This window comes from Vollenhovia emeryi, unplaced genomic scaffold (assembly GCF_000949405.1).
Source record: "Vollenhovia emeryi isolate VEMERY1.0 unplaced genomic scaffold, V.emery_V1.0 DF939198.1, whole genome shotgun sequence".
NCBI classification, from domain to species: domain Eukaryota; kingdom Metazoa; phylum Arthropoda; class Insecta; order Hymenoptera; family Formicidae; genus Vollenhovia; species Vollenhovia emeryi.
In genome coordinates, this window is record NW_011967168.1 from 908381 (window position 1) to 929166 (window position 20786).

Below are 20786 nucleotides of genomic sequence, written 5' to 3' on the forward strand. Positions count from 1 at the left end.
GTGCCTTCTAAACTAGACATTCGCTTCCAATCGCTTTCCGATAATTGCGCGACAAGTCGAGATTGCAAATACTAGTCTATTTAATCCTCCAAGGATTAAAGAAATAAATATTTTCTTCGACATGGCAAATTTATCTAACAAAAATCATAATCAATTGGTATAAGAATTAGATGTGTAACATTTAGCTGGTAAATCATTTTCATTCTCATTAAATTGTTTATTAGATTTATAGATGATAATCACTTACGATTACGATTCTCTGCCACACGCGTCGTTATACATATAGACATAAATTACTTAATATGACGTGCGTTATCTCTTATTATCAACTCGCGATCAAAAGCGGATTGCCTATGTCACTTTGGGTAAGCTTTTACGTAGATCTAAAATATCATATTTGCAAAGCTATCAATATACCCATATCGTGATATAATACCTGAGGGCAGCTTTGTCGCATGCATCGGGTGTGTCAACGGCAGGAAGCGAATCCGTCGTTAGATCGACATTATCGAGGATCTCTTCGAGATCGACGGATTGACTCGACAAATACGAAGTATCGGGATTATGCGGTGGTGGAGAACTTTCGAAATTCCCACCGCTGATGCTTTTGCTTTTGCCGGAACTTCGGCGTACTATCGTCAAAGTGCCTTGTTCTGAAACACAATGGAACGCAACCGCTTCTATTAGTTGGATTGAATGATAAAGATATTATCCGACGTATCATAAAATCACGCCTTGGATCATTTTGAAGAGAGAAAAGAGTCGATGAACACACATAATACTAGAATTGGGTTATTTACAAATACCTTGCAAATTACTTTTTCTCAAAATGGAAACTGAAGAAAAAGTAAACGCGCAGGGTAGATAGGTTGGTGTGAGCGTGCAAGTAGATAAAGCCCAGCCATCGAAGCGTATCTCGGGGGGAGGGGGGTAATACCTCCAAAACTTACTGGAGAGTTGGCCGTTCCGACCGGGGGAGGAGGAAGGATTGCGCGATCTCGAGGATGCCGCGCCGCTTGCACTGCTGCAGCCGGTAGCAGCCGCATTATTCACCGCTACACCGGCTGAGGCCACCCCGATATCGTCTCTCGTGACTCGTCTATCCGGCGGGGATGCAACTGCAATGTCAAATAAACGATCGTTAAATCATTTCAGATTTTACACGTGGCTTTATGATCCTAATCATATAGTATGCGCTGAATGGAAACATACATATACATATACATAAACTCTTCATTATTTTACTTGTGCTTTATTATACAAGTTTTACACAAATGTGAAAGAAATTTCATGTCCCGGTTCTTTCGAGGTACAATATCTACAATGCTTTAACACGTTCGTCATGTCGCATGTAATGTCGCAAAACTTGTATGAATCAAATGCATATTACCATAACTAAGTTGACGAATGTAATGTTACAAAGTGTAAGGTCATATCACTGCAGTAAAACCGCGGCGGCAGAGCAGTGTATCGATCGGTAGTACCTGTCTACACATATAGCTCGCGAATTAGTCTCATAGCCAATCGATCGCATACGAGTTACCAATGATTCCATTATGCTAATCACAAGTTGAAGTGTTTCTAAGCGTTGAGAATTACGTTTACCACAAGAGATCCAACGAAAGCAGAAAATGAATATGAGAGTTCGCATTAAAGTATCAACAAAAATACAAAGATAAATCCCGTTATTAAATTTTTTAGGGATTTTAGTTATTCAAATATTAATACGATAAGAGAGACATTTGACGGTGGATACGTGACATGGTTTATAATTAGACAATGAGTGGAAAAGAAACGTAGAGCTGATTAAAATAATATTATGTGTTTTGATTTCTGTCATACGATAAACCTGTCATGAATCTGAATCCAAACATGATTCATATAATTATGTTTGAAAACAAATTTATTCCTTGTCATTGCACTATAATTCAATTATTTACTGTGTTACAGCTCTTAGATAAGGCATTTGAAACATTTGTTAGAAATAATTTTCAAAACAGAAATAGAGTAACTGTGTACATAGTTTCGATTAAATATCGGTTCTGGAAAAAATGTGCTCTCTTCACATTTGATGACACGTGGCAATAGATGAAAAGGCATTTTGACCAAAAATAAAGGTTGTTTTTCAATATTTCATTCGAATACTCTTCTTTTATAATTTCAAAACAATTAAATGAGTGAAAAAAATGTAAAATTTTATATCAAAACAGTTATACGCCCCATGTTCTGTAAAATACATGTATATGACTTGTTATTCGCGCCTCTATTCTGCACATAACATCTACCCGATAGATATTTTACAATTTTTTTGCTCGCAAGACAAATAATTTTTGAGTTGAATGATAAAAAAAATTAGGTTAAAGGCTGGTAAGAGCGTCTGCTAAGAGTACTCGGTATAAATTTTTTATGTTTGTATCAGTGGTGATTTTGTAACTACGAGTTATTGAATGCTCTAACCGTGCACGTTACTAATGTGAGTATATTGTCTTTTATAAAAGAAACGGAGCGAGAAGAAATTTATATCTACAAAGTACTACAAAAGTTAGAAAATATGTATAAGAGAATATCTGAAGGCAAAATTGTTTAATATGGTGTTTGTGACAATTAATGTTAAAATATTACCTGTTAATATAATAAATAGTTATTGAAATAATAGTGACTTGTGTAAAATTGTTGACAATAGATATTTTATATATATCAATAAATACTTGATTTAATCATCCTACTTTTATTTAGCTTATACATATATCATTTTTGTAAATGGAAGAATAATTCTTTCACGAATCGTTATATATATAACTGTAAAAATAATTTTATCTCGACAAGAATACGTTGCGCAAAATGCAGATGTACATGTAATAAAAAGATGAAAATTTACGCGTAAAAACTCGGAATTACCATTCCGCTTTTTCAATGAGCTGTACGATGCATATTTTTGGAAAATTTGCAAAAATCCGCTTTTACACTCACTCCCTCTCCTCTTTTCTTTTCAAAAACACCTTCAAATGCCGAGTGTACGGATGTGACACGGTGCGATGGTGGGTTATGAAATTATTCACTGTAAGCGGATAAGCAAACAGACGCCAACATACGTGAATTATTGCATTTTACTTGAATAATACATGAAACTGCAAAGCAATGATGAAATGTATTTAGCATACAGAGTACAATTCGTATCCACCTCTATTTTTATTTTTACTAAAAGTAGGCTCTCACTTATTTCTCGATTGGTTGCATATCTGATAAAACCATAGTATCATTGTTAGCTGAAATGTGTTTCACCAACATCAAGTTACTTACGAATGTGCTATTATATTTGTGAGTTTACCGCGAGTCAAACAGACTCGGCGAAAACTAATTTAGATATCCATGAAATTATTAAGACTCGGCCGCTGTTGTAATATGCGAAAGATGAATATCATAAAATAAACTGTTGAGAAATGTTTGACACAGACACGGTTCGTGAGATGTCATTGAATATACATCCTCATCACTCGTTATGCATTGCTGTCTTACTATTGAGTGTCGTATCAGAAAGAGACGATCTAATGAATATTTTCGCAATTAATTATTACAACTTAATGGTGTGTGGCGCGCGCGCGCTATAGACTAATAATATATCGTCCACGTAAGCATCCGATATAAGTTGAGACCATCAAATTTATTGGTCAAAATAATTAGAAATTTTGATTTGTGTAATAAGAGAAATTAGATATTATTGTTGGTATAATATTGTTATTTGTCTATAGCGCCATAATCGTTGTTCGCAAACTACCCATTTATTAAAAATGTCGGCTTCTCAATAAATATGATTAAAAGTGTACGGATTGATACGGCTTCGTTCTTCGGCCAACAAACCTGAGTGTTGCGAATTATGTGGCCAAGAACCTTCTTCTGCTCTCTCTCTCTCTCTCTCTCTCTCTCTCTCTTCCCCTTTCTTTTTATCGTCTTATTTGTAATTAATGCACTTACACGACAAAGTCCTATTATACTCAACACTGACGATCAATAAAACCAGATAGGATGAGTTCTGATAAAATTCCTACATTGCAATTGTTGCAAAATATAACTACTTAATAATTTTGCATTTTGACACATATATCTAGAAATTAGTACTGTAATTCAATGTTGTGATAATCAAATCTTGAATGAGATCCTATTCATGTCCCCATTAGACAAAGTTTACGTTTTGATCAGCTTTCTCTTGAGCATACATGTGTAATTAATGACGTATAGAGTACTCATGTCGTAAAGAGAGGCAGACAGAAATAATAGTTGGAAAATTAACTCGACAAGTTCCTTGTTATCTTGTTATTGGCTCAAAGTGACGAGTACCTACGTCTTTCTGGCGTCAACGAGGCGTCTCACTAATGGCGAGAGAAACGGGATATATACATATACGTATTAAGATCGATAAATAACTCGTAGATTATCTTATATTTTGTAGTACCTGTAGATATATATAATTATGTTAAATATACTTACAGTACCGGCCAATAATATATCACGTTCCGATTTTTTGAGCTATTCTAATTTGTCAGCACATGTGTTTTCAATAAAATTTCAGTCTTGAATGTGTCTGTGATTTAAATAATTTCCTTCGATATGATATAATAGTTTATATACCTATTGGTAGAACAAAATCAGTACTAACATATTGAACAGATTACCCATCTTCGGTACAATAAGAACTCCGTCTCTTGTAAAATCGTAAAATAAATAACCGGAAGAAAACACTTTAATTGAGAATTCTCGTGACAAATATATTTTAGAACAGACCCCAAGTACAGAAAATGTATAGTAAAAAAAGCAAGATTTTAATCCCGACACATAACGCATCAACTTTTTCATTAACTTAATGGATGATAATTATTGCGCTGTTGTATACATCATGTAATTTCGTTTATGAAAGTATACTCGTACGTACATATGTAAAGGGTGAAAATGGTAACAATCTACAAAATACCAGTCACTAGAATTGTTTAATGATACGTGACATGTAATTATTTGTGAGGCAAATACAGCGCACGTAATAAAAGAGGCAACGTCAATAAATGCGTCAAATATGCGGTAAGTTATATATCCAACTATTTAAACAATAACAATATTGCAGTTATTTTCTCTTAATGTGTCGTTTAAATGTAATTCGGGATATGTATCAATTGTTTTCACCTCAATATCAAATCCGACAATACTTGATTATTTTTATACACTTAAATTGTTTTTTATTAACCCCCAGAGTTATTTACAATCTGTCACCAAGTTTGACAATAAGTAAACTTTTTATTATAGTATAAGTGTGCTGGTATATTAAAGTTACATATTTGTAAGCATAAAAGATATTTCAACGATGGGATATGCAGTTTTGCGTTGGAGATAAAAATGTAAAACTTTGTCATTCATCAACATCAACATGATTTGCTGTTGACGTTGGTGTTGATGTTGGTGAATGTCTCTGTCTAAGCCTATTTTATTCCGATATAACTTATTTGCGCGACAGGAAAGATGAAAAGATCTCTCTTTTCTACCGATTCGATTTTCATACGTTAAAAAGAGCATCAGGAAGATGCTCAAAGAGCAACATGACGCTGATTTAAGGTCACCCTTCTTGACCCTGTATAAGAAATTTTTCGAAAAATATTCTCCATATTTATAAATTCACCCTATTAAAACCTTTATTAAAGCCAGGTCGTAAAGATTAAAAATGGCAAGCTATTATAACATTATAAAAGTGTGAATACTGAACTGTGCGCCTAATTCCATTAAAAAATTGATAATAGCCGATACTGTACGATAACGCGCTTATCGGTCGCTGCAGAAGCTTAATTCAATTAATAAGGCGAATGAGATAAGGCAGGAAATCCCCCTCCAATATCTATTGTCCGCAGAAAATATTCAAGACTGAAATTTTATTGAAAAAAAGATAAATCGTAACCAATCGCTATTAACAAGTTAGTTCACATGTCCGAAATATCAAGTTGCTACTTAAAATATCATGTTTGACATTGACAGCATATTAACATCTTAATTAATTTAGATTATCATTAATATTAAAAGAAACTGAAGATGGTAATTCTTTGTTATTATCGAAAAATCGTAAGCTCGTATCGATCTAAAACATTACTCTGTAGTTATAACTTTGATTATCGTATAAACTCCAGTAAAAATTTTTGAGTTGTCAGATTGTCGGTTCTCTCTTATCGATTTTATGATATTAAATCTCCTGAAGAGTTTATTTCGCGCAAAGTACGGTCGATACGTGATCGGAATCGGAATTGAGCAAAGCTCAATACAAAAACTCTCGAAAACTTGAGATTTGCTTTTCGCTTTGTCAAAGAATAAAAATAAAAGATTTTGAAAAGAGCAAAACCACGTGAGTTGTAGTTTTAGAAAAAACGAAACGACGATTCTGTAACAAGTATCAACCCGATAAGAATGCGCACACCTGGTTTATTGATTGTCGAAAGCTTTCTGACGCAATATACCCCTAGATTTTATGTTTGGCAAAGACTTTAACTGGAATACGATTCGTTCACCGGCTTCTGCCCGTGTTTTATTGTCTCGTTTCCATTCCTTTCGTCGCTCGCCGCACTGCGAGCGATGTAGAGATTATACCACTGCACTAAATATAGCGACATTCAGGAAATCTGATTTCCAATCGCAGCCGCTGTATACATGCTGGATGCAAACCAGACGTATGCAGACGATTATGCGTTTTGTGCTTGTCTACAGCATAGCAGGCACTGGCTATGGTCATATGTGAAATTCAGTCTTGCCTCCGAGAACGAGTTTATGCTCGACATGCGTATTTGCATCTCTGAATAATGCAAACTCTTAACGTCATTTTCTGTTAGACTGTCGGAATAAATAATCATCACGTATGTCGTTAATCGCGAATTTGTACGTAATATCTTTTCGATTAAATAAAATTTCTCATGCGTATACATGCTGTCATGCGTATTCATATTTTGAATTCAATGTAATCCCAGGGGAAAAAAATTATATTATTCTCTCCCTTTTTTAAACGCACATATTATAATATATAAGACAACGCGGGGTACATTTTTTACCTATTTACCAATATTTAACTAAATAAACTTTGAGAACATTTTTCAGGAGCTATACATATAAAGCATTGCGTAATCGCGCTAATGTTTTTAGGTCACAAGATTGAATTTTTGATAGAAAGTGTTTACTATACTACATATTCGCGTAGCGACAAAGAGGAAACGTTCTCTATTTTATCTGCCACTTGCAGATTAATCGCACTTTTAGATAGAAAAATAAAATTAGCTATAATAAAGACAACTAGTATTGTAATTAATAAAAGTCATAACAAAGTACAACAATTCATAAATATCATCTATATCATATTAAAACATAAAATGTTTACCAATCATAAATTTGATTGAGATAATCTTTCTCTCTCTCTCTCTGAGAGTTACATTTCTATCTTCAATTCCCTGCAGAAAACACGATGATTTAAAAATATCGCCTTACTATGTCAATGACAACAGTAGATAAATATGGCTATTTGCTGTATTGCCACTTTGTGTCACTTTGATATCAGTTCGATATCAGTTACTCGAACATTTCTTTGTAACCTGTGTGTGGGTGTGTGTGGATTTACTTAAGTCTTAAAAAAATAGAATTAATTAACAGAATTCTTTTTATTTGTATATTTTGCTGACTACCTTCAGATTCAATAACATCAGGCATGCCAACAAAAGCAACATCTTATTTAGCAGGCCAATTTTTGAAAAAATTACATATCTCTTGCGAACATGCGTTGAACAATCAAAGTATATATGCGGAATTATTTAAACATTACCGAGGATGATCTTAAGGCAGATCGAAACGTTTGATTTGAATGTATTATATCATAGATATAACGAATTTTAATGACGTTTTTATATTATTAAATTATTAGCCTCCACAGCCTGTAACATGTGCTTATTTTGTAAGATATAATAAAACTAATAAAATATAAATTTAAGATATATTAGTTTTTATTTATGCCTAAATAAAGTAATGTCGTTTTAGGAAAATAAAGTTGTAGATATAAATACCTACTAATTAAAAAGTATCATGTTTTCATAGAAATAGTAGTGTAGACTAGCTGAGCGAAAAGATAGAAATAAATATTTAACTATTCAGATATTATACGCATTTCAATAATACGGGAGAGAGAATTTCAAATTGAATATTAATCTTTAATATAAATATGTTGTTTTTAATCTTCTGTTCATTAAGTTTTTCAATATTACATCATGCATGACATAATATAGTCAATAATCGCGCCTATACAAAGCGTTATCTTCTTTTAAATATTATCGTTAATTAAATTTTTGTTGAGCAGAGGTGATATTGTCGAAATTAATTTTTAATCCATTTTTTAATTACATTGTCATATCATTGCACGTCTATACCAATCAATGTAGGTATTGTTCTATATAAAACTTGTCAATAACTATTATTTTCATCATAAAATCTAATCTCATAAACTTTGATATTATCTCTTATAATATTTCGAAATATTATTTTGGCAAACGAGTTTAATCGCATAAAACCGCATAGAATTTATGAAAATAATGTGTATCGAAAACAAGTGTATTTATTAACGCACACACAGATCTATTAATCTTAGTTTAATTGTAAATATGATTAAATCCATATAAAGGAATTGTTTTCATTTAAAATAAATCTACAATGTACCTTATTGATAAAATCACTGATGTAATATTAATTTATTGGTAGATATTAAATCGATACTAGTATGACGTCATCACCAGTATCAATAAATCTCTTTAATTTCATCGGAAATATAAACATCTCTACATCAGTGTTTCTAAAACAGTGTTTCTAAAAAAACACACAAAAAATAATATGCCTATCTCTTTTTTATTAAAAAATAGATATACGCAAGAATAATAATTAAATTTACATAACCGGAAAATCTGTGTTTTAAATTTTGATGATAAATTCTTTAATGTATTCGAAAAGAAATGGATTTTAATAAATAACAATCCCACTAAACTGATTCGAAAAAGTTTCGTGAAATATTAATATATTTTAAGTAGGAGACCTTGCACGCGCGCGCGTGTGTATTTCTAAATATTCCACTTGCAATTATAATCATGTAACTCTTGCATTCTGTCGTTTTGAGAGGCACTGCTCCAGTGTAGCATTAATGACTTTTTATCTTAAACGAGTTAGATAAAAACATTTCTGTCAATAAGAAAGATATATCTGACGATTAAACATAGGTATATTAATGTAGTCCGCGTAGAATTTTTCTCGAGTTGCATGTATGGAACCGTACCTGACCATAATTACATAATACGGCTATAAAAGAGGAAACATTCGTTTACTCTACACCAGTAGATCATATAGCAAGTGTTCGAGAACGTAGGCATTCGTGACGACAAACTGTTGGTAAGTGCGTAAATTTGTTGAAACAATTTAATTACTAGCTACCATTTCGCAAACTTTATAATAGTACAGGAACAAAACTGGAGTAGTTGTTATTTTGATGTGTTTTAAAATACATGTATACGATACAAATCAGTGTTAAATTTTATTATCAACATGTATGTATAATTTATTTCATTCCTAAAGAATTAGAACACTACATTTCATTAAAAAAACATTATTAAATGCATCATAATAATTTGGTACAATTTGATTAATAATTTATTCAGTAAGAAATAAATTATCACATTGCAACAACTGTTTATACAGATGTCTCATAACTTACATAATACATGGCATGTTTTCGTGTTCGTTAGGTGTTATATATGCATGTAGCCATGTTTGTAATTTCAGTTCGACTTGAGTTCATAAATAATACTTGTGAATAGGTGAGAAAATATATTTTTAAATCAAACCGCTTTCAGGCTTACACCTTTCAATGAACATTCTAAATAAATAGTTTTGTGATATTGCAATGCAAGTTTCAAAAGTTTTATCAGATATTATAACATTGACAACACAGTACTTATCTTAAAAACTAAAAAATTTCATAGACATGTGACTTGTTTAAAGATATTCAATAGCTCTAAATTCAAATCTTTCTGTTTTAATCTTTGTATTAAGCCATTGATTACTTTCAAAATGAGCAGTTATTTTAAGTTTATTTTACTTGGAATAAGTTCAACTTGCAACTTTTATTTCTTACTACTTTTGAAAATTGAGATGCTATTTATTTGTAGAATAATTTGTAACATTATTTACGTTATTGTACAAGTAATTTTGTACAAATTATTTTTAAGGTACAAGGATGAATGGTATAATAACGCTTTGTCTCGTACTACTATCATCCAATCTCGGATATAGTGAATCTAATCCAGAATGGTGGCAGTCCATGTCTCTTTATCAAATTTATCCTAGAAGCTTCAAGGATAGTGATGGTGATGGTGTCGGGGATCTTAAAGGTATGTTTTACAAATATATCGTTGTAAATATTCCAATAAGTGTGAATAAATTATCGTATTTAGATGTTTCGAAAATGTGTATAGATATCTTGGAAATTTACTTTTACCCCCCTTTGAATATTTTGAAACAGATCAATTATTCGTTGTAAAGTTTTCATATTGACTATCTTGGCAATTTAAGTCGGTCACAAAAGTTATATGCAAAATTAAATTTTGGTCATCAATCTATTTATCACAGGTATCATGAGCAAATTGGAACATCTCGCCGAGTCGAATGTCAATGCTTTCTGGTTATCTCCGATTTATCCGAGCCCGATGGTCGATTTTGGCTATGATATTTCCGATTTTGTCAACATCGACAAGACGTATGGTACTATGGAGGACTTTGAAGCGCTCACAAAGGCCACGCACGACGCGTCGATGAAAATTATCATGGATTTCGTTCCTAATCACTCGTCAGACCAACACGAGTGGTTCAAAAAAAGTTTGCAAAGCATAGAACCTTATACCGACTATTACGTATGGCATAAAGGCAAGGTGCTGCCGAATGGAACAGTCACGGCGCCGAATAATTGGGTAAGTATACCAAGTCGGTAACATGACTGACGACGCGAGAATTGTACTTGCTGAATGGGCGATGTTGTTAAAGTCAGTAAATTAATTCAAGTCCGAATACACGAGTGATCTCGATGTTGAAATTTCAAGTATCCTCTTTCGTGCCTCTGAACGGGATCTCAAGGCAGCTTTTATTACGAATTCTCTATCCCGTAGGATGCTTAACATTAGACTATCATTAGAGGATGTCTGAGCTAAGCCCATAGTAGTCGAATGTAGAAATATTTGCGAGCAAATTAAAAGAGATGCAAATAATGCGTCATTACAAGTTTTACAAGTTTTCACGCACCAAGTGTTTGGTCAATTGCCTATTATATGTAGACGCATTTACTTGCAAAGTGAAATAATTGGAACTGAGCAATGCTACTATACATAAATGCAACGTACTGTCAAATATCCCTGGTGTACTTGTGACGTTTTATATCTGTGATTTTACATGCATTACCGAATACGATGATTATCTGCACGTTAGGTGAGTGTATTCGGCGGATCAGCGTGGACCTGGCGCGAAGAACGACAAGCGTATTATATGCATCAATTCGCACCGGAGCAGCCCGATCTCAACTATGAAAACGAGAACGTAATAAGCGCAATGAAGGTACGCACGAAATAACTATTGTCAGTTACATGAATGTTCCATGGACAAATTATCTTGACAAACTAAAATTGGTTTCCATATCAAGTTCGGGTTTCATATTTAATAATTTTGACCAAAATCCAATCGCTGTTGGATAAAAAAAGATTATCGATACTAAAATATCCAATTTTTTCGATGAGAACTTGGATCAAAACTGATATCGGATTATCTTGTTATCTCGTTGTCTTGGGTAACCACAAGAGCAAAACTGCGTAGGGGCGACGGATTTACAGCGTGTCGTTGATGTCACTAGGGGTGAAAATAAATCTGATCCGTATACATCGTGCAAGGACATGGTTTTTTCCATCATCATTGCCGTGCGCGCGACAGATTTTCCGATCTTCGTCGCGTTGCGAAACGAAAAGCAAACATCGCGTTCTGTTTTTTCCCCCGCTCTTTCCTCTCTTCTTTCTCTCTCAGCAATTTGCTCGAAATTATTGGCGTTTCAGAAAAATTACGCGCGACCGCGATAAAAAAGAATGGACGGTACGATACACGCCACGTATTCACCGTCGTGCAACGTCGCATGTTTTTTTTACACCAAGAGTAATTAAGTCACACGATAAATCAAGGTCTGTTGAAATATACGGTCTGTAAAATGGACGGGCAAGTGTTTTCACCGATCGTGTTGTCGCGCGCGGACCGGATGCAATTAGTTGCTCGTTGCGCGAACGCGATGAGCGTAAAATTATGCTCGCGGAATGAATCAGGAAGCGAACGTACAATTTGCCAATTTTTCAAAGGCGTCGACACTTAAAATATCGCGCGACCAATGCGCACTAATGCGACTTAACGAGGAAGATGATGATCGATAATGATCGTCCGACTGTACGGTGACAAATGACCAGCGGGCGTGAAGCGAGATAATTACGATCAATTTAACAAACAAAAGGTCGCCGAGCCGGAATAACAAGTTTGAAACAAATTATTTGCACATCGTACTTAATTAAAGGCTAAAGGTCAAGTTATAACGCCGCTTTTCTTCTTTTTACCTTACAATATACAATATATATACCGGTGGAATTATAGCATATTCAAGTTTTGCAAGCATTCATATTCTACGATCAAATCCTGAGCGCGTAATTTGAGAAACAGTGAAACGGTGAAATATCCAGCCGTAGCGTAATACCGAAAGTTGCAAAGTACACTGGTACACGCAATAAAATCCGGATTGGACAAACTATCGTGCAGTGAATAGCGCGGTGTAAGCTCGCGTGACGCAATCTGCCATCATTTCTCAACTGGCCTGAAAAACTTGGCCAAATTCCAAATTCTTTGCTTGTTTTATTATTTAATTACCGAAAAAGATATACCTCTTTCATTCTCTAGTCTTTTCATTAAAATAGTACGTAATAACAATTCTTTCTCAGTATATTCCGTTGCTCGTGCACGACAGATGTCGAGGTTTTATTCAATTTCTTTCTTTCCACGAAATTGTTCCACAGCGGCAAGGTGCTTCCTCTTATCGCAGCCTCAATTCTTTTAAATCCCTTATGTCACAAAATTTTCCCTGAAACGTGCCACATTCATAAATTGTAACGCCAAAATGGAATTGAGACGTAACTTTTTCTCTATAATAAACAATATTATTATATCTTTGTAAGCGAAGCTATTAGTTAATTGGTAATAGTATATTTACATTTTCTTGACGTTTCTTTATTCAACCTGATAGAAAATTACAATCGTATGAGTTAATTATACTAATGAAAACACACCTATGTTATAATAATAATAAATATTCCATGTCGTGACACGCATAGCAATCAATCTCTTTTTTCTATACGATGGTTTCATTCATTTGACGATACATATGGATCGAATGCTTCACTCAAGTATATCGTTTCTCTAGGATGTCCTGAGATTTTGGCTCGACAAGGGAGTGGACGGCTTTCGGGTGGACGCGGTGCCACATTTGTGCGAGGATGTCAGATTCTTGGACGAACCACTCACGGGTAATCCAAATCCTAACGACTACGGCTATACGCATAAAATATACACCAAGGATCAGTTACGTACCTACGAAATGGTCAAACAATGGCGAGAAGTGCTAAACGAATATTCGGATCAAAGAGTTTTGATGATGGAGGCTTACTCAAACATGACGATGACGATGAAATATTATGTGTACGGCGCACACTTCCCCTTTAATTTCGGTTTTATTACCGATACGAATCAGGACTCGAAAGCAACTGATTTCAAGAGAGTGATCGACAGATGGATGATAAACATGCCTATTTTGGAAGGAACTGCTAACTGGGTGGTAAGTCGAGAGAGAGAGAGAGACGTGTCTTTCAAATATCGCTGCACTTGTTTGAGCATAATCCAAATCGTAGTGACGGCTCATAGTGAGGCTAAGATGAAAGAAATAATACTTTTAACAATGTAAACTGGAAAGAGGACGAGCAGTAAATAACCGAATGATAACAAAGTGCTGGTAATACGTATAAATATTAACTGGTACGTGACAGCAGAAATAAATAAGGGTTGCCAATACAGGAATTAAGTACAGGCGCAAATTTGAAATATCATCCAGATTGTTAACGATGTAATGATATGCGTTTAAAAGGTCAGTATCTGTTTGCATCTAGACTTAATTTGCAAACATGACTACATCATTAACAATCTGGATGATATTTAAAATCTGTGCTGTCTCATAACATGAGATAGTTACACTAGTTAATATTTATACGTATTACCGCGATGATATAGTTTTGCTAAATTGTATCTTTTCCCTCAGGCTGGGAATCATGACAAATCGCGATTGGTTACTCGTTATGGACGGCAACGAGCGGAAGCGGTAACTACGATAATTCTATTGCTTCCGGGAGTAGGTGTAACTTATAACGGCGAAGAAATCGGCATGGAGGACACGTGGATCTCATGGGAAGACACCAAAGATCCGCAAGGTTGCAATGCCGGCAAAGATGGTTACGAGAAAGCATCTCGGGATCCCGCAAGGACACCGTTCCAATGGGACAACACCACTTCGGCTGGTACGGGGTTTATTCAAAATCACCTTTTCTAAAATCACTAGAAGCAGCTTGAAACTAAGCTGATTACAAAATTTTAAGCCAATACCTGTCGTTGATCTGAATATTTTCATTAATGTATTGCTTCACCATAACGTTGCACGAATAGATTTCTACTGCAAAAATAGAAATCAACTGCTGATTTGTTAATAAATAGCAAGAAATTCCATTTCTCTTTAGTAACTGGTCACACTGTAAAAACAGGCTCATGTTGAACGAAGCGACGTCGTTTCAATGTCAGTCTCGTGTTATGGCCCACATATTAAGAATCAACACCTTTGTCAGGTTATACGTCACATTTTGAGATTACGAAAAGAAAGTAGGGGCAAAACTCGAGATGAAACTAACGCCGTCAATTTGGATTTGTCATTTCCAGCATTGAACGGTTTTTAGCATCTAATAAGAAATTTCGTTTATTTATAATTTTAGGATTTTCCACCAATCCAAAAACGTGGCTACCAGTTAACAAAAATTACGTGACACTTAATTTGGCCGCGCAAAAGAAACAGAACAACTCGTATTTCGCTCTGTACAAAGCGATCTCTGCCCTACGAGAATGGCCTGCGGTTAAACATGGAATTTTAACCACGAGATTATTGGGCAATGACGTTCTTGCTTTTGCCAGGTAAATTAAATATATGTATATACACATATCGTAAAATACCAAAAGCCAAAGCATTCAATATTCTTTAGTAATAATATTGAAAAATGCATTTTATTAGTGCGTGTGTATAATTTTAACGTTTAATTTTTCCGGCGAGATAACGCTTAAAGTTGAACCTTAATAAACAAATATTATGTGCTTGTTATTACAGAAGAGCTGATGGGGAGCAATCGGTTTACGTAGTGATAAACTTTGCAAATAAAGAGGAAACTGTTGATTTATCAACGCTCGTTCACGGATCGAATCAGTTAAACGTTTATTATGCCACTACGAATGCTCATCATCTTATTGGGTAAGCATATTTTTTCTTTGCTAATTACACGTGTTAGAAAATTCAATGTATATTATGCAATATGATACTAAAGGCACAAGAAGCGCGTTATATGCCATCATGTCTTCATCTTGAATGTGTGCTCATGTTTCAAATCTTTTTTTTAATAGGAAAGTTATCACAGATGTTCGCACCTTAAAAATTCCCGCATCAGGAGCTGTGATATATACTAGTGTCTAGTGTAAAATTAGGCAAGAAACCATGGAATATTAGGATGAGGCGCATCATTTTCGTCATGAAAAGGGCGAATTATAAGTAACAGCATAGATAATGGTTCAGATAACAATAAAGTTCGGTTATTATGTCTGGTTTCACCAACATCGCTTAACTTTGATCTTACAATTAGTTCAATTCATTCTTCTCGTCTTCTTCTAACTGTTCCTTTAGAAGTAGAAAAAGCATTAAACCAACAATGAGATTAAAGTCAAGCGACATTGATGAAACCAGGCCTTAGAGCCTTAGAAGGTGTAATAAATGATTATGTTAGAAAAATAAGGCACGATAACGTTAAACGTTTCAATATAAATTTGTAATTATCATGTCTTTATAATCTCATGTGTGTATGTGTGTAAAATCTTAAATGGAATAAAATTAAAGTTTCGAAAAGTAGCCACTATATATATTTTTTTTTATCATTACATATGCCGCATGTATAGTTTATATTTACTTTTGCCTGTGCACTTATCGTTTGTATATAAACGTTGATATCATCTGTGGATCATTGCCAACTAATACGAATCCTTAGGGGTTAATTCTATCTACGTTAGTGCCCTAAAGGGTATAAATTGAGAATTTAATCTCCCATTCCGCTTTCCGCAACATTTGCCGATATCCATTCCCGAACAGTTGAATTATGCGAGCCATACTCATCACTGGAATCCTTGGGACATGTAACGTATTCTGAACTGTCTCTAAATCGACCATTATTTCACTATGAGAATTCTATTTCATCAATTTTCGCCGAGAGAAAATCTGTCGTTTTTCAGTCGCAAGCTCGCAAGTTAAAAGCAACGATCAGTTGCGACAACGTCATGTAACATGTTACATGAATGCCTAAATATCTATTACATACAATAAATTATGCTTCATTGCAATCTCTCTTCATAAATGCCAACCATAATTGTACTTATCTACTCGTTTCATTACAGAATCTATGGTGAGCCATATCAAATCCTAATCTGCTTTTTCTCTTGTCTACCTCTATTTACTTGTATAATTTCTTACAGAACAAGCAGTTCAATTATTTTTAATAATTGTTTAATAGTTTAACAGCACGTTAAAAAATGTTTTTACAATGATGACAAGTGTCAGGAAATGACTCAATACCTGAATGGATATCGTCTATGATTATCTGTGTGATAATTTTCAAACAAAACAAATGATAAACACACAATATCGCGAGTAAGAGATTATCGGAATGGAATTTTCAAGAATCCATTATACGAAACATTTCTCTCTTTTTTTCAACATAATTAAACTTGAAACGCTTTAACCTTTTCTTAAGTAAAAACAAACTATCCGCGAATTAATTAAAAATTGAATGTTGTAATTTGCAATAAACGGATCTGTAATTAAATTTTCCCATAGGACAAATTAATAAAACTATTTTAATAAAAAATTAAATTAAATAAAATTATGTTATTATGCGCAAAATAAAGTTTCTACAACTGATATTTCGTTAAAAGTTTGAAACCAAGTTTGGAAAAAAATCAATTGTATAAACGATACCGTTGAAAATACTTAATAAAACATTGCAAAAGTTGTGCAGTTTTAAGTATGCTCAAGTTTTCTCTTAATTTGTCTATTGCTTCTTCTTCCTGCGCGAATTTGTCTTGTAGATTGTCAGATACAAGAAAAATGCGGAGCTTGAAGATTATATCTTTTCTCAGTCTTGCTCTAGCTGCCGGCTTTGAGAAGAATCACACTTTACGGAATTTCGTTGGCGCGAAACGGCAGATTGTTACCCACGATTCGCATTACCAGCGTATCCTAGACCAGATAATGCTACCTCTCGAATAACTTGACGATTATCACGAGCTCGTTCGATAAGGCATTTGTTGGTGCTTTTTGTGCCAATGTCATCCGTTTTTCACATATAAATTGCGATGTTAGAAACGTGTTTCGCAAAGATGCTCGAACCGCAACACCGCGTCATCTTCTTAAGTCTGCTATAGGTATCACTCTAATTTCTCAAATATTATATTATGTACACATCGGAAGGAATTAAATATTACTAAACAAATTTAAGCACTATCCCAAAACAAAATATATTGTACCTAAATTATTAATAGATTAAATAATTGGAAAAATATAATTTCACAGGTTATAAAAACGTATTACTCAATGATGAGATCCCATTTGTTCATTTTAATAACAGGTTTCAGTAAACTGAAGCTTGCTTACCGATTCACGACAATTATTTTTATGTAAATTTGTCCTTTACAAAAAATACTGACGACTCTCGCTATCGTGTAAACAGATAAATCTCGCTCTCACTCATTGTCACTCAAAGGTGGATCGTTGACTACTGATGCCATAAACAATACCGTTTTGTATGTTTTACGCAAAACAGGCGAAGAAGCTATGACATTATTAATAAACTTGTCAAACGAAGAAAAACAAGAGATTGATTTAACGAAAGTCTTAACGGGATTCAAGAACGCTCAAGTTAAAGCAGCGAACGTAGATTCCGGAATAACGCAAAAGTATTGATGCTTGATGATTCACTGATAAATTAAAACGATTAGACTTGCGTATATATCACAAGAACGTTATTGTAAAATAAAAGATTAATCTCTCATTTCCATATATTCCATTCCAAGATGTTGAGCTAGACAAAGTTAATATCCTTTCTAGCTAATTTCGAAGCTCTACTAAAGTACATTGTTTCTCTTGGAACGATTCTGCTACTATTATTATTATTTTCTTTATTATTAAGAAACTACTCCAGACAAAAGGTGTCGTTTGATTAGATTAACAATTACGAGTATAGTTACTAATGATATCGGTATTAAATTCTTCCCTTTATGTAGAATGTGCTGCAAGAAACGTTGAGCTGAAAAGTATGATATATGCGATGTATCATAAACGTACGTAATAACTATCTTTCAATGTACGTCCAAACAGACTTTTTTGCAATTGTTTTGTAATTTAAGTGTATGTAAGTGGAACATTTTTTACTAGACAGAAAATTTATTCGCCTTTGTGAGCGAATCGATAATTCGTTACGCGGATGACAAAATAGGGAAACCAATTTTTCCATCTAATCCCGATTGATGGAAAAATGTACGCGAAAATCTTTATGAGAGATTGGGAATATAGGATCAAACGGCAGGTATACGCGCGCGCGGATGTACGAGCGTCGACAAAATAATCTGCCAAGATCTAGTCTTTTTCCTGACTGACAATGAGAGCACATTTCAAGTATCGGTTCTACGTTTCCTTTTCTTTTGTATTCATGACGATACTCGATTGAATCTGACTCGAAAACATTTTAATCCCTTTCCAATTTGCAATTTAGAAATACATACGTACTTTCCAGCTCATTTTATACCTCAAAGGTAATGGTTGTATGTCAAAACTAACCAATAATGGTGTACGTAAAAGTGAGACCAATACATATTACAATATCTCAAATGGATATTACCTCGTAATATGCGCGTGAATAAATTTGCGAAATTTGCGAAATAGCCCGGCATATAATCGTAATTGACGTGGACAATAAACGGACTGCTTATCGGATGGAGTCGTCGCCCCACGGCATCCGTTCTCAACGCCGCGCTTTCAAAGCATGAATTATGCATTTCGCTGGGAACATCGATATTACTCTTGAACACAAGACGTTCGAACCACACTAGAGTAGGAAAATGATTTATTGTCTCTCTAATCTCTCTGGCATAAACTTGCAAACTTTTGTCGTGACTGATCGCCATCGAAGAATACATCAGAAATGACTAATAAATCTTTAAAATAAATTCTTATATTCGTTCTATGTATTTTGATAAATGCTCATAGGAAAATATCACAGATTGTCAGCAAAATGCACAAGAAACAATATATGTAGACAAATAACGAGAATATGATACAAAGAGCGAAATTAAATTATTAGGAATAGTTACACCAAAAAGTAAACAAAAAAAGATTGTAATTTGCAAATATAATATTGCCTTCTTACCATTTTTCGTGAGCAAAAGGTTTTGCGGGCTTTGCAACACAAAGGAATGGCGAGCAATTTAAGATTTCTAGTAAAACAAATCCCAATGGTGCGACTGACGCGGACGGAATTGTTTTCCAAGTTTAGTCACAGTTTGCGTAGTCGTTTTACGGTCCGACGGGAGTTCGAAGCTCTTACCAGCATTTGGCCGGTTGTCGCGCAGCCTCTTTTCTGTTTCTACAAGAATTCGTAGTGACGTTTTGCCTGCCACTTTGACAGACATCAAATACGCCTCGTGAGATCCTACAGTAAGCTGATTTCTGTTTGATAAAGTTATGCTTACTTTTCACAACAAGTAGAGTTTGATTAATACCTAAAATATTTTTTCAGCTTATCTTAACTATAGAGTTTTCACAAGTTTTTTTACCATTAAATATCATTTAGACCTTAGACATTTCGCGGATTAATCCTATTGGATATCACCCAATATCATCCAATTAATAACTCGATGGCAAGTATAGGAGTAGATCAATACTATCTCATACAATGGATATCGCTGAATTGAAGGCAGTTTTATTCGTGAAATAATACAAGATTCACCGAAGCGTAATAGCACGTGTGCAGATCTCTAGTCGCGGTGCTTCTCGAAACAGGCGCAAATTAAATCTGGTACGATTTAAAAGCAAGTTGGACAATTCGGAATTTTTTTTCTTCTAATAATCACTTCTGTGTCATTATTGGCCACAGAAAGTGAAAATTATTTTGTGCACTGTTAATCTATAACGTTGACGAGCAATTGCACAATTTTTAATTTGCGAGAACTCGTTAGAGAATTGGTACAAAAAAAAGCAATTTACACAACTCTGTTGCATATCAAATGATCTTTCCAATAAGGAATAATTGGACTTGGTTAGGTGTGGCGTG

At 34.2% G+C, this 20786-nt stretch overlaps 2 protein-coding genes across 12 annotated transcripts in view; one reads left to right on the plus strand and one right to left on the minus strand.

Annotated features, from left to right (window-relative positions):
• LOC105561932 (calcium/calmodulin-dependent 3',5'-cyclic nucleotide phosphodiesterase 1A-like) overlaps nt 1–20786 on the minus strand; it is a 62971-nt gene that overhangs the window by 11403 nt on the left and 30782 nt on the right. For all 10 annotated transcript variants that reach the window (XM_012012320.1, XM_012012318.1, XM_012012324.1 and 7 more), the window contains 2 exons: nt 951–1118; nt 437–653 (listed from right to left, as the gene is read on the minus strand). In XM_012012320.1, the coding sequence (XP_011867710.1) occupies nt 437–653; nt 951–1118 (385 nt within the window). The remainder of the gene's footprint in view (nt 1–436; nt 654–950; nt 1119–20786) is intronic.
• On the plus strand, nt 9343–16291 carry LOC105561930 (alpha-glucosidase-like). 2 transcript variants are annotated; one of them, XM_012012315.1, is made up of 9 exons: nt 9343–9435; nt 10272–10433; nt 10672–11009; nt 11521–11646; nt 13535–13945; nt 14423–14678; nt 15144–15339; nt 15530–15670; nt 15820–16291. In XM_012012315.1, exons 2-9 carry the CDS (start codon nt 10280–10282, stop codon nt 15887–15889), a joined length of 1692 nt encoding a protein of 563 aa, XP_011867705.1. In that variant the 5' UTR covers nt 9343–9435; nt 10272–10279; the 3' UTR covers nt 15890–16291. The 2 variants fall into 2 exon arrangements, with proteins under 2 accessions (XP_011867705.1, XP_011867704.1); XM_012012314.1 differs by lacking the exon at nt 9343–9435 and adding an exon at nt 9772–9860.

What these genes read in the sequence shown, in the direction of transcription:
- LOC105561930 (XM_012012315.1), top strand. Translation starts at nt 10,280, where the DNA reads ATGAATGGTATAATAACGCTTTGTCTCGTACTACTATCATCCAATCTC. An exon ending in TCACGGCGCCGAATAATTGG is followed by an intron (nt 11,010 to 11,520) that starts GTAAGTATACCA and finishes TCTGCACGTTAG; the next exon opens with GTGAGTGTATTCGGCGGATC. An exon ending in GGACAACACCACTTCGGCTG is followed by an intron (nt 14,679 to 15,143) that starts GTACGGGGTTTA and finishes TTATAATTTTAG; the next exon opens with GATTTTCCACCAATCCAAAA.